Source organism: Onychostoma macrolepis, chromosome 20, assembly GCF_012432095.1.
Source record: "Onychostoma macrolepis isolate SWU-2019 chromosome 20, ASM1243209v1, whole genome shotgun sequence".
Taxonomy (NCBI): Eukaryota; Metazoa; Chordata; class Actinopteri; order Cypriniformes; family Cyprinidae; genus Onychostoma; species Onychostoma macrolepis.
Genome location: NC_081174.1, coordinates 9,276,630 through 9,290,373, shown reverse-complemented (window position 1 = coordinate 9,290,373; position 13,744 = coordinate 9,276,630). Strand labels below are relative to the sequence as shown.

The 13,744-nt window shown below is 35.7% G+C and overlaps 1 protein-coding gene across 1 annotated transcript; it reads right to left on the bottom strand.

The window, feature by feature from the left end:
- Positions 1 to 20: 20 nt before the first annotated feature.
- On the bottom strand, positions 21 to 12,667 carry echdc2 (enoyl CoA hydratase domain containing 2). The gene is made up of 9 exons (XM_058755570.1): positions 12,105 to 12,667; positions 9,019 to 9,086; positions 8,374 to 8,461; positions 8,108 to 8,194; positions 5,304 to 5,396; positions 5,055 to 5,111; positions 3,946 to 4,133; positions 576 to 674; positions 21 to 471 (listed from the first exon to the last, which is right to left on the bottom strand). The coding sequence occupies exons 1-9, from the start codon at positions 12,313 to 12,315 to the stop codon at positions 394 to 396; spliced, it is 969 nt and encodes a 322-aa protein (XP_058611553.1). The 5' UTR covers positions 12,316 to 12,667; the 3' UTR covers positions 21 to 393.
- Positions 12,668 to 13,744: the final 1,077 nt, after the last annotated feature.

Here is a 13,744-nt window from a genome sequence, read left to right as displayed (position 1 = left end):
GAACGTAAAACCCCTGCTGCTTCAGTCTGCTGTTAATCTTTATTAATACATTCATTTAAAAGTATTTTTTCATTTGAAGAATTAAAAAAAAATCTTTAAAATTTGTAAGAATATCACTTTTTTTTTTTTTTTTTTTTTTTGAAGTATTTTATTATCTGTATTTTATATAATTTAGAGAAAAAACATTTATTTAAAAAAATGAAGAACATGACAAACTTAAATTATTTGTGGTAGTTATTTTTAGGCATTACAAAGCTCAAATTTCAAAGGAAATTGAAACCCAACACTAATTACAGTGTAGTAATGCGTAACAAGTACAGCATGTTCAACATGTTTGTACTATAGTACATGTGGATTTGAAACATGTTATGCAGGTTTAAAAGCTTCAGACATTCACTCTCCAATGTACCTTGGAGGCCTCTTCTCTATAAACGCAGCCATGCCCTCTTGTCTGTCCCGTGTAGGAATGAGCTGAGGAACCATAAAACATTCAGTCAAACCAAGCACACAAAATACTGCAACAAAATGAAATAGTGCAGATTTTTTTCATAAGGTTTATGTACAGTATAACTCACCCTGGCGTAACACATTCCCTCAATAGCCATTCCTGAAGAGATGTCCACCTCAGCGCCTCGATTCATGGCTACTTTAGCCATTCGCACAGCAATCGGGGCCTGAGGAGGAAGGAAGACAAACACAAATTTCCTTTTTAAAACACATTTTCATTTTTTTTTTTCTGTTATGTACAGTGGAGATCAAAATTAGAGAACAACCTACAATTTCCTATATTTTAAGGTCACTGCTTAGTCCCATTTGAAGATATCCTAACTGGATTAGAAGGGCAGTTTTTTTTAAGCATATTTCATGAATTGAACTGTTTTCCACAAATGGTCTTTGTTAAAATACCTTGGAAATTTTGTCAAACATGTTGTGTATTATCGTCAATACTGGTCCTTAAAATTTTGAGCGATGAAGATTAATAATACTATAATTGTTTATTTTTAGTTTTTTGTTGTAGCTTTAACACCATTTATGAACAATAGTAACAGGAATGTTGGCAAGAAGTACAAAAATAATACTTATTTTTTTAACAACAATATACAACATGATAACACATATCAAATCACCCACCCCCCTCCCCTCCGGTCTCTTTAATATGGGGTGTCTAATGGATAGAAAAGTTAACAGAAAACCAAAGTCACAGGAATAATAAAACTAAAAAAATGCGGGAGAAAAAAAAATTAAACAAAAAAAAATATATATATATAAATAAATGTGTGTGTATATATATAAAATATAAATATAAATATATATATATATATATATGTGTGTGTGTGTGTGTGTGTGTGTGTGTATACATTTATATATAAAAAATACAGCGTTAAGGCATTCATTCTGAGTCCTGATCGTTGTTTTGTGCAATATAAAAATAATACTTTTGTTTCTCAAACAAGTGTCACCAAGGCAGCATTTATTTGATCAAAAATACAGTAAAACAATAATATTGCAAAATATTATTACCATTTAAAGTAACTGTTTTTGCTATTTTTATAGATTTAAAATGTAATTTATTCCTGTGATACAAAGCTGAATTGTCAGCATCATTAATCCAGTCTTCAGTGTCACATGATCCTTCAGAAATCATTCCAACGTGCTGATTTGTGATACATTTGTTCAGGATTCTCTGATAAACAGCAAGTTCAAAATAACAGCATTTATTTCGAAATAGAAATTATTTGTATCAAGGTAAATATCTTTACTGTCAATCAATATAATGCATCCTTGCTGAATAAAAGTATTCATTTTTGAAGCGTTTAGTGCAAGTCTGCCTATAATACAGGCCTTTGTTTATTATCTTTCGCCGCAACTGTAAAATCTGCACTGTATCTGTCTAAGACACACAGTCACATAATCATGACACAGTTAAGTCAGGTGGGCAGAAGTGCTGACAAAAGTTATTGTGGCATGACGTGTCTGAATGACGTTCCCACACTGACCTAAATAGGCCATCTTCATTTTAATCTAATATAATGACTTGCCAATCACAGGAAAAAGCAGAAAAGCAGGATGTTCTCAATGTCACGAGACAGTTTAGTACAGTACAGAATATTCCAATTCCACAAATCCACATGCCAAGTCATATAATGACAACAATTTGACACATATTTTCAGGTTTGCTCCAAAGGCAATGAATAACAAGGTCACGCAGTCGATTATGCCCATGTCTTTTGTACCATTACATTGTTAATTGTGTGCTCTGGACACTAGTGGGCCTGAGGGAAGACTGTGATGGCACATTTGAGCCAGGTCTGTCTTCAGGCCACACATATTCATGGCCAGCCTGTCGAATTGAGTCATGATGGGAGACGCTCGCTGTGACAGCACGGTGTCACATGACACAAATGAGATTAAAGCACAAGTACACAATGAAATGCCTGTGGCTACAGCTGAACTAGTATGAGAAAAATGTCATAACCACAGAAACATACAAACATGAATGTAAACATACATGCATAAAAATCATATCTATGAGCTACGCTTTTTCTAGGCTTGATTGTGTTTATGGGGTGCAGTCTAACATGTGTTAATGCTTCGTTTTTTTAAAAACGCATTATTTTTCACATAATTTACCTTTATTCTATACCACTCTGTCCCTTTTCCTATGAACACTCTGATGATTTCCTGGTTTTATGAAGCCCCTCCCTCAGAAATACACGATGGGCTCAGATTGGCTAGCTGGCCCAGTGGGTTGCGATTCGCTAAACCGCTTAGTGCACGACTGCAGGTCTAGAAACGTCCCGTCCCTCGCCTCAGTGGCATGCGCTCCGGTTGTATTGTAAACAATGGCGTCGTCAAGATTACTTATCAATTTGAGCCCGACTGAGACCCAGAAAATATTAGTGAAGAGGATCGCGCAGAACCTGTGCAAGCATGGCTCTTAATGGTATGTTTTTTGTTTGTTGTTGTCTCATACTTTTAGATACGCTGTTATTTGTAAATGCCACTGCTTATGTTAGCTTTTAATATATGGTTTTATCCTGATTAAAGCTTTAGTACAGTACGGCAACTGCACGTGCGTCCATGTATAACGCTTCTCATAACTATGTGAAAAATATCTGTCTGTATATACACATAAAATGTATAATTGGAACACAGTTTATTGGAGCTGACGAGCTGATGATCTGCTGAGAGAGAGAGGGAGAAAGAAAGAGTGAGAGAGAGAGAGAGAGAAAGAGAGATGCAGATCAGAGCATGTGCAGAGCAGGCGATGCAAGGAACAGGATTAAGAACCGTTGCTTTAGAACATTGATTCTGAAGCTTGTGAATCCATTAGAATCGTTAGAAGACAGAATTGCGATTCATATATGAATAGATTTTTTCGTGCACTCCTTGTTTTGACAGCATGGCAACAATTCTTCCTCTTCTCTAAAGCAGCGCAACATGGCCCCGCCCCTTTGTTGTGTGTTCCCGGGGGTGGGGGGTGGGGGTGGGAAGTAACTCGTTGTAGTACCTAAGAGCCATTTTTGTAGGCATTAAACTGGCATAATTTTAAAATACGATATCTCCGTTTGCATTAAACTTTCAGCATCGTAACTTTGCAAATATTGTTTATGTTTAAACAGCAACATTACACACTATCGTTAAAAAAGGATAATTTATCGTTAAATTGCAAACAACCACCCCTTTAAATACTGAAAAACCTTGCAAAAAAAAATACACCCCCTGTGGAAGTTTACTTCAGAAAATGATAGATAGATAGATAGATAGATAGATAGATAGATAGATAGATAGATAGATAGATAGATAGATAGATAGATAGATAGATAGATAGATAGATAGAAAGAATCTGGGGGAGTGTAATTCAGTGAGACAGTCGCAGAGGCAAGAAAGTGTCTGAGACTGAGAGAAGAAGTAAATGTGGATGGAAATGTCCTGCAGACTCACCTGAGGCAGGATCTCTCGTGCGAGACTAAGAGCCTCTTTGTGGGCTGCGTCTCCTGTCTGGTTCTGTGGCACGGAGCGGTTTACCAGCCCCAACTCTGCAGCCTGTTCACCCCCGACACGCCGGCCTGTAAAAATCAGCTCCTTTGCGATGGCAAAGCCGACTGTCCGGGGCAACCTTTGACTGCCTCCTGGTATATATACACAAAATTATAGTTTAGTTATGATGTCTTTAAAATGTAAATCAAACACTTCATTAAGTGTTCCATTTTACAACAAAATTGGTTCTTTGTACTTTGTTTTAATGAAGCTTAAAATTGATAAATTTGATACGTGACATTACAAAAAGAATCAAATACATACATAATATATATATAAATATATATATTATATGTATATAAATGTGTGTATTATTATATGTATATAAATGTGTGTATATTTAAAAACTGTTTGGGGGCGAGTTTGTTCCAGTTTTTTTTTTTTTCTCATTATAATTGTAGATAGATGATAGATAGATAGATAGATAGATAGATAGATAGATAGATAGATAGATAGATAGATAGATAGATAGATAGATAGATAGATAGATAGATAGATAGATAGATAGATAGATAGATAGATAGATAGATAGATAGATAGAATTTTGTACACATGTTAAACTAAATTAAAATGATTTTTTTTTTTCAGTTAATGTTTAATTAAACATTATTTTTTAGTTTGAGTTTTAATTTACTGTAATAGCCCTGCTATGGACAATAAACACTAAACATTTTTCAAAATATCTTCCTTTAAGTTCCACGGAAGAAACGCATTTGTTTTCATCTGTGTAGACTGCAACATGTTCTGCAACACATGGACTAAATATTTTTTTCATTTTTCCAAATGTTTTCATTTTATTATTGTGTATATTTTTCAAAATGACATGTTTAAGTATACAGAGATTGTATAAGCTTTTCAAAAATTGTTATTTCACTCTTCCATTTAAGTCTATCTATCCTGTTATGTCTATTAATTTCCCGTTTATCTGTCTCTCTTCTGTAATGGGACTGCCATCTAGCTGTCTGTTTGTCTTATTATTTCAGTCGCTCTATCTATTCATTCATTTCTCTCACCAGCCCCTGGGAGTAATCCTCGCGTAGTTTCAATCAGGCCCATCTGAGCTGAATGTGCTGGAAAACACACACACACACAATCATAGAAAAAGGTCAGATGAAGGACCCAGCCTCCTCCGCATGCCGTGACCGCAGAGATTCCCCACTCCATTACGTGCCAAACAGAATGACTACAAATCACGCAAACCCACACCCGCAGCCGTGATACCTGCCGTGATCTACCTCTAGAGGGTCAGAGCAGCCGCTTACCTGCAGTGCGAAGGTCACACGCCAGTGCCAATTCCAAACCGCCCCCGAGAGCAAAGCCGTCCACTGCTGCGATGGTTGGCATGGGCAGCGCAGCTGGCACATAATGGACACACACACGGATCAGACAGGTCATAGATCACATTAATGAGAGAAAGCTTCAAACAGCTGGACCTCTCAACACTCAGCTGAATGTGTTCAGTGCTGACACACTTATATAAAGAGGGGACACGTTGGAAAAACTGGGATTCAAAAGGTAATTGGAAACCTGGAAATAACAGAAAAGTTACTTGAAAAGTTAGGTAAAAAGTTATGTGTATGTATATGTATGTATGTATGTATGTATATATATATATATATATATATATATATATATATATATATATACACAGTGGTGTGGAAAAGTGTTGGCCCCCTTCCTGATTTTAAAATTTTTTGCATATTTGTCACACTTAAAAGATTCAGATCATCAAACAAATTTTAATATTACACAAAGATAATGCAAGTAAATACAAAATGCAGTTTTTAAATGATGATTTAATTTATTAAGGGAAAAAAGCTGTCCAAACCTGCCTGGCACTATGTGAAAAATGAATTGCCCCATCCTGTTAAATCATGAAAGAACTGTGATTAACCACATTATTTTAGAAAGCTGTGTTAAATTTCACGAGCCAAACCCAGGCCTGATTAATCAAGAAATCACTTAAATAGAACCTGTCTGACAAAGTGAAGCATGTTTAAAGAGCAACACATCATTCCGCGATCTAAAGAAATTCATAAACAGATGAGAAACAAAATAGTTTACATGTATCAGTCTGGAAAGGGTTATAAAGCCATTTCTAAGGCTTTGGGACTCCAGCAAACCACGGTCAGAGCCATTTTCCACAAATGGAGAAAACTTGGAACAGTGGTGAACCTTCCCAGGAATGGCCAGCCTACCAAAATTACTCCAAGAGCACAAAGATGACTCATCCAGGAGGTCATAAAAGAACCCAGAACAACATCTAAAGAACTGCAGGCCTCACTTGCCTCAATTAAGGTCAGTGTTCATGATTCAACAATAAGAAAGAGACTGGGCAAAAACAGCATCCATGGGAGAGTTCCAAGGCAAAAGCCATTGCTGACCAAAAAGAACACAAAGGCTCGTCTCACATTTGCCAAAAAATATATTGATCATCCCCAAGACTTTTGGGCAAATATTCTGTGGACTGATGTGACAAAAGTTGAACTTTTTGGAAGGTGTGTGTCCCGTTACATCTGGCGTAAAACCAACACAGCATTTCATAAAAAGAACATCATACCAACAGTCAAACATGGTGGTGGTAGTGTGATGGTCTGCAGCTTCAGAAACTGGATGACTTGCCATAATTGAAGGAACCATGAATTCTGCACTCTATCAGAAAATATCAGCCATCAGTTTGTGACCTCAAGCTCAAGCGCACTTGGGTTATGCAGCAGGACAATGATTCCAAACACAACAGCAAGTCCACCTCTGAATGGCTGAAGAAAAATAAAATTAAGGTTTTGGAGTGGCCAAATCAAAGTCTGGACTTAAATCCAATTGAAATGCTGTGGCATGACCTTAAACAATCCATTAATGCTTGAAAACCCTCCAATGTGGCTGAATTAAAACAATTCTGCAAAGAAGAGTGGGCCAAAATTCCTCCACAGCGCTGTAACAGACTCATTGCCAGTTATCGTAAACGCTTGATAACTGCCAACACTTTTCACACCACTGTGTGTATATATATATATATATATATATATATATATATATATATATATATATATATATATATATACATATATATACACACACACATACAATATATGTATAAGTTTGTTTCAAAGAATTGTTTTCAGTTTCTCAGAAAGCCTTATTAATACAATTCTTTATTAATACAAGCATTAATACAATTCAAAATAACTTGTCTATTTGAATATATTTTAAAATGTAATTTATTCCTATGATGCAAAGCTGAATTTTCAGCAGCATCACTCCAGTCACATGATCCTTCAGAAATCCCTGAAATATGCTGATTTTGGTGCTCAATAAAAATGTCTTTATTATTCTCAATGTTGAAAGCTTTTTTAAGCTTGCTAAATGCTGTCAACAAAACAATCTGTGTAAAAATTGAGCAATTATTTACGTCTCCCTGTCGTGTTGTAAAAAGGGTCCAACTGATGTCACTTCCTGGGTGACGCAATTATGGAGTGTTACATTTTTTTGTAAATGGGAGAAAATCCTGTAGTAACTGGATTGCATGCAATTGTGTTACACAGATACATACGTTTACGATTATTAAAATAAGTTGAAAATGAAACTGAAGAAAATACCACATTATACTAAGAAATTTCGATAATCGTAAAAAAATTTTATTCAACTGTTATGCTGATAAAATTGTTTGTAATTAAAAAGTATATATATATTTTAACTATTTAAAATTAGAAGCATTTCACTCCATTGTATAATCACTCATTTCTGTATTTCTGATCAAATGCTACTAGAAAATTGCATAGAGAATATTCTCTCTCAAACTTCTGCTTATAAAACAGTAGCATTTTACCTAAATGTTATAGGCAAAACTATGCAAAAATTGAGGGCACAGAGAAAATGCACCTACTGTGTGTTTATTATTATGCATATCCAATCATTCTCACCTCCAGCCATAATCATATTTGCAGCTGGGAAACAATTACCTTTTCAGTGCAACACTATCAGAATTCAGAGTTCTGTATCGTCACTTTCTGAACAGGATTATAGTCATTTTGCAATATTCATGAGAAAGATCACCCTTATGTCTCACCGATGTCATTCATTAGTGATCGTAGGCCATGTACAAACAGCTCTGCCTCAGGGTTACTCATCTGAGCTCTCTCCTTAAGATCTGCGCCTGTCGACACACGAAAAGACTAATTATGTCATATGCATATATCTGCTTCGGCTCCTCTTTATTATACTGATATTTCCTGTAAAACAACAGCATTAAGTATTTTAAAAATGTAAAAACCTTAAAAAGTAGGTTGTCAATGCTGTCTTTGGTTTTTTTTTGTGATGGATTCCTTTACAAACCTGCACAAAAGACTCCAGGTATCAAACTCTTGAAGATCACCACACGAACCGCTGCGTCACGATACAAAGATGACACCAGCTCTCTCATCTACACACGGAGAGACAGATATTGATGCACATGTAGACAGAGAACGATAAAAACAAAAGATATTGATTTGAGAAAGAATTCCGGGAGAGATATGTATTCCGGTATTTTTGTCCGTGCGCACTGTAATTTATTTAAGGCCTGACACACTTTTGCCAGACTTTCTTTTGATAAACTGATCAAAGAGAGAAGAGTTCTTATACTAGTTTCTGGAAACAGAAAGAAGAAAATATACAGAAATGGAGCATCCATTACTCAAGAGAATTAAATTAACACAGTTAAAGACTATATACACAGTCATATCATACATTCTTTCAAATGTATTTATCTCTTTACATCAATCTGTTATCTCCAAAGACCACAAAATTAATGATTTCATTATGACGTGTGGTGGAAATTTAATGCACCAGTAAGATTATTAACAATAGAGGGGTTTTATCATCATTTATCATTCGGGTAAATTGGAACAAAGGGTGGATAGGAAGTTCATGGACTAGATCTTCTGCTTCCTGCACATTTGGGTTTGATGCTTTAGGACAGGGGGTCTTCTACACACTCACCTGACCTACAAACACGTGTCCCAGAGAGTTCCTCGCCCTTTCACGACACATCAGCACTTCCACTATACCTAACCAGACAAAAGAAAAAGAGAAACTGAAGTTGTGGCTACGGTTGCAGTCCTCAACTGGAGGGTTGTGACCAAATATGGGTGGCAGGTCTGTTCCGATGCGATCGCAGATAACACTGAAAAATTATGCCAAGTTAAATAAAAAGTAATTGCACTTTTGGCATGACTATGGCTAAACTCTTCACATGGGCTGTTACATCCCATTAAAATGTACTTGTAATGTTTGTGCTGGAAATTTCTGTGAAATTTTGAGGGCAAAACAAGTACATTGTCTACTGTCAATAGTATATGTGTGCATCCCACACAGAAGCCACTTACTGTTGGTGAACATGTGACCAAGTCTGCCTGAGGAAGTATTTCACCCTTGTGAAATTCCAGATCACATGTATTATGTGAAATGGTTGAATTTTGTCCATGTAAATACACATAAAATACTAAATGTGACCAGTGTGCTTTGCAATGTAAACCCTGTTTGCAACTATATTCTTTACCTCATTTAAATATTATAATATTATTAATATTAATACACTTCAGTGTTTGATATTATATACAATTTTGTTTAATTTGGCACAATAAACAGTTCTGGTTCTAGGTTGGGTCGCCACTCAATATGCAATATAAAATCTGTATCCTGTATCCTGAAAAACCAGTTCTGAACTACATGACATTCAGAAAAGAGTCATTTTTTCATCCCCATAAGAGGGCTTGTCATTATCAAAATGAAACCATCTTGAATATAGGGCTGCAACAACGAATCGATTAAATCGATAAAAATCGATTACTAAAAGCGTTGGCAACGAATTTCATAATCGATTCGTTGTGTCGCGCGACGCGAGACGTTTGATTATTAAAAAAAAACTTTAGTTGAGCGCGGAGCGGAGTGAACACACTCGGTCTCTCTCGCACGGATGCTAGCAGAGTTTGGCGCCTCATAAATAAAAAAAAAAGTAAAAAAAAAAAAAAAAAAAAAAAAAACGAGCGGAGGTAGAGGAAAGATACATGGCGGAGGCAGAGAAATCCGTGCGACCCAAGTCATCCAAGGTGTGGGAGCAGGGGCGGCGTTTGCGTATGGCAGAGTGTGGCAGTTGCCATACCCTAGCCCAGTCAGGTGCTGTGAAAAATTATCCAAACTTGAGTCGCTTATAATTCGTTTTTATTATTTTAAATCAGAGAGTTTTAAAAATAGTAAACCAATTATAAGCATTAAAATAACTTGTCAGTAAAACTTCGTAACGCCATTGTATCATCAAGCTCTCAGCGAGACCTCGTAACTTCACCCGCCTCCGTTCAGATTGACGCGCGCGCACAGCCTGGAGAAGATGAGATCTCTGCTTTTTCGCAATGCAAGGGTGAATAAATAATTGGTGTTTGAATAGTACAGCGTTTTCTTTACTCAAACACTATGTCAGTAAAGGATAATGTTTTTGTGTGTTTGAAGAGTGGAGAAGAATTAGTTATTTGCTGTCTATATACGTTTTAAATATCCTGTGCATTATGTGCATAAGCGCTTAATTTGAGATTTTGGCCAAGTGTATTAAACAACAAGAAAAAACTAAGCGCCCATATAGCTACAATCAAAGTTATATAACCTGTAAAAGTTGATGAAAGCATAATGCACTTAATGCACTTATGCACTGCATAACAGTTACAGCCGTTCTAACGACAGACAAAACACTCCATCTCCGTCATTCTCTGGTCAAAAACATTATTAACTCCATTTGAGCTTGATTTTCATATAATGTTAAGTGCAGGTGTCTGATACAATACCAACGCTAACGACGCAGTGTTGTTAAATTATTTAATTTTTGCACTCCCAGATGTAAAGCATACATGTGTATGTTTTTGTGTTAGTCCATTTTATTTTATTTTATTATTATTATAACAGCTCAGGGATGTTCAAGGAGCAACATGTTTGTGCACTTTCTAAAGATTTTAGTTCTGTTTTTGAATAAAGGGTTGGAAATGAATGCTTTTTTTTTTTAATCCGATTCATCGATTAATCGAAAAAATAATCGACAGATTAATCGATTATTAAAATAATCGTTAGTTGCAGCCCTACTTGAATACAAAGTTTCTAATCTGATCTGATCCAAACTTTCATTGCGTGAACTAAACTACCCTTCATGGGTCCTTATAAAAGGCTACAAGTGTAAGAAATAACGGATGAAAGGTGATTAAGCAGCACACCTGTATCAAAGCATTGTGTATCATACTGACATGCTGATATATGATATAGGCTATAGTGTGATAAAAGAGATATGATCTCTCCTTGGCCGTTGTTCCCTTAAACATTATTTACCATATTGCTTCACTCCCCAAAATTAAAGTCCGAATAACAAATACTACCATGACGTATAAATATTTATTTAAAAATTCTATTTAAAAAAAATGACCCTCTAACAATAGTGTTCCTTATTCTTTTTCTAGTCGATCTACTCGTTTTCTTTTTATTTATTAAAAAAAAAAAGCTTGTTATGTATACTGTGTTAGGGTAACCGAGACTTGTCACAGCATTTACATATTATTGCTCTTTCTGCAAACTGCCTAAATGTAAATGCCTAAAAAAAAATGTATTATTGTAATCATTGTAATATGTATTAGACATGATACTTAAATTATAAATGCATAAATTTATATTTATAAAGAATAGAGAGAGAGACTATAAATGTCATCTAAATCTAGACTTTTTAATAATTTTCCAATTTCCATTACCTACTATGCAACTTACATATATTTCTCATAAAGAGTTGATAATATACATAATATGCAATATTCAATAATGTAATATTTAAATAATAAAAAAGTTTATATCAGTTTCCATGATTTTTCCATAACAATTTTGTATTCCATAACATTTATGTGAATATAATTTGCAGTATGCAAAACATGAAGTCCAAAAAAAAACAGTTCGCTTTCGTTTTCAAGGTTTGGGAAGTTAAGGTAACGGCCCAAATATACCTGTAAGGCCTGCTGTCTGCAGGCAGGTACAGTATCATGTGATTTACTTGATGCACCTACCGTTGTCTTCATCATCCAGCCGACTCAGCCGTACTTCAGCCCGATCAGCAAAGGGCCCATCAGAGCACCACGAGCGGGTCTGGGTAAAAGAAACCCGGGGGAAAAGACGCTTGATCGGCCTCGCAAACACACCGCGGGCTGCCATCAGCTCCACACTGAGCTGAGTGAGAGCCCTCCCGGTCCTCCTGATCGCTCCGCGCGCCACGCTCATGACCAACACAAGGTCTTTACGCAGGTTATACTGAAACACTGATCTTGTTGGCTTAAGACAAACACCGAAACCGTGCAACCCGGAATTAAACCGGAGTTGTTGCCGTTAATAATAAGCCTTGTGGGAGATGAACGGTTTGCGAAACGCCATCACCACACACAAACAAGTTTGCTCTTGTTATTCTCCACCTCACTTCCTACTTACACAAACTTACACATTTCACCTGGACGCTTGCAGAGAAACAGTCTAATGTATTTTGTATGCGTACATTCATATTTAAATTTGCGTGTGTATCATATTACACACTTCAAAGTCTCCTAGTAACTCGACTAGTACTAGGAAACTGCATGAATGACGTAGACACCCAGTCGACCAATCAAATACCTCTGTGAGATGTAACTTGTTAGTCCACAATACTGTGTAAAGGTGACCATCAGCAGAGGGCGATAATGTGATATGATGGTCAGTTTCATAACTACAGCAGAGCTCCTCTCATGAAATGATTATGATTATGACATTACACCCAGAAGTATCTGACACACTTCTGACAAAGCAGCTTTGTTGATTGTTTTTATTATTATTATTGGTATAATAGCTGCTGATAAAAAAAGTGTTAAACCATCCTTAACTGATTTGTTTCTTTTAGATATCAGTCATAAACAAACATTACATGGTGCTTTGTATTATAGATTTGTAATCAATCATGTTTCCAGTTATTAACATATATCAACATCTAAATGTATATTATAAATTGTGTGTGTGTGTGTGTGTGTGTGTGTGTGAAGATTTTGTACTGTTCGTGAGCATGTGTTTCGGTTTGTGTGTTTTAGCTCAGCGGTTCTCAACTGGTGGGTCGTGACTCCAAAATGGGTCACTGGTCTTTTCTGATAAGATCACAGAGCGCAGGAAAAAAAATTACAGTAAATGCCAATAATAAAAGGTGCATTCACACTATGTTGAAATTACTGTAGTTATTTACTGTAAGGACATATTACAGTTTAATGTAGCCAGCACAGGCTTGGATAAGTAATGTCTAATATCCTGCTAAATAAGATAAATTTTAAAAGTTTGTTTATAAGGCATTTGCATAATGAGTAGTATATAATATTAAGCCCAAAGTATACTTCAGTTTTATGCATACTGCGTACATAATGTGCATAGTACACGCTTACTGCCAGATTTTCTAATTGTAACTGTGTCTCATTTCAAAGGTTGTAGCCTCCAGGGTCACATTTTTGTTAGCCACATAAGGCTGTCTCATTTAAGAAAAGTAAACATTATATTGCAAAGTAAGAAAAAAAATACCCTAAATTACATTAAAGTCAATTTAGACACTGGACAAAGATGAAATTTGCTAGTAAGCATGTGTCAAACTCCTGTATTTTTACATGTTATCAAAAAAATATACTTTATGCATACAGTAAAAATG

What these genes read in the sequence shown, in the direction of transcription:
- echdc2 (XM_058755570.1), bottom strand. Translation starts at nt 12,315, where the DNA reads ATGAGCGTGGCGCGCGGAGCGATCAGGAGGACCGGGAGGGCTCTCACT. An exon ending in ACCTGGAGTCTTTTGTGCAG is followed by an intron (nt 8,195 to 8,373) that starts GTTTGTAAAGGA and finishes GTGTGTCGACAG; the next exon opens with GCGCAGATCTTAAGGAGAGA. An exon ending in AGGATTACTCCCAGGGGCTG is followed by an intron (nt 4,134 to 5,054) that starts GTGAGAGAAATG and finishes TATATATACCAG; the next exon opens with GAGGCAGTCAAAGGTTGCCC.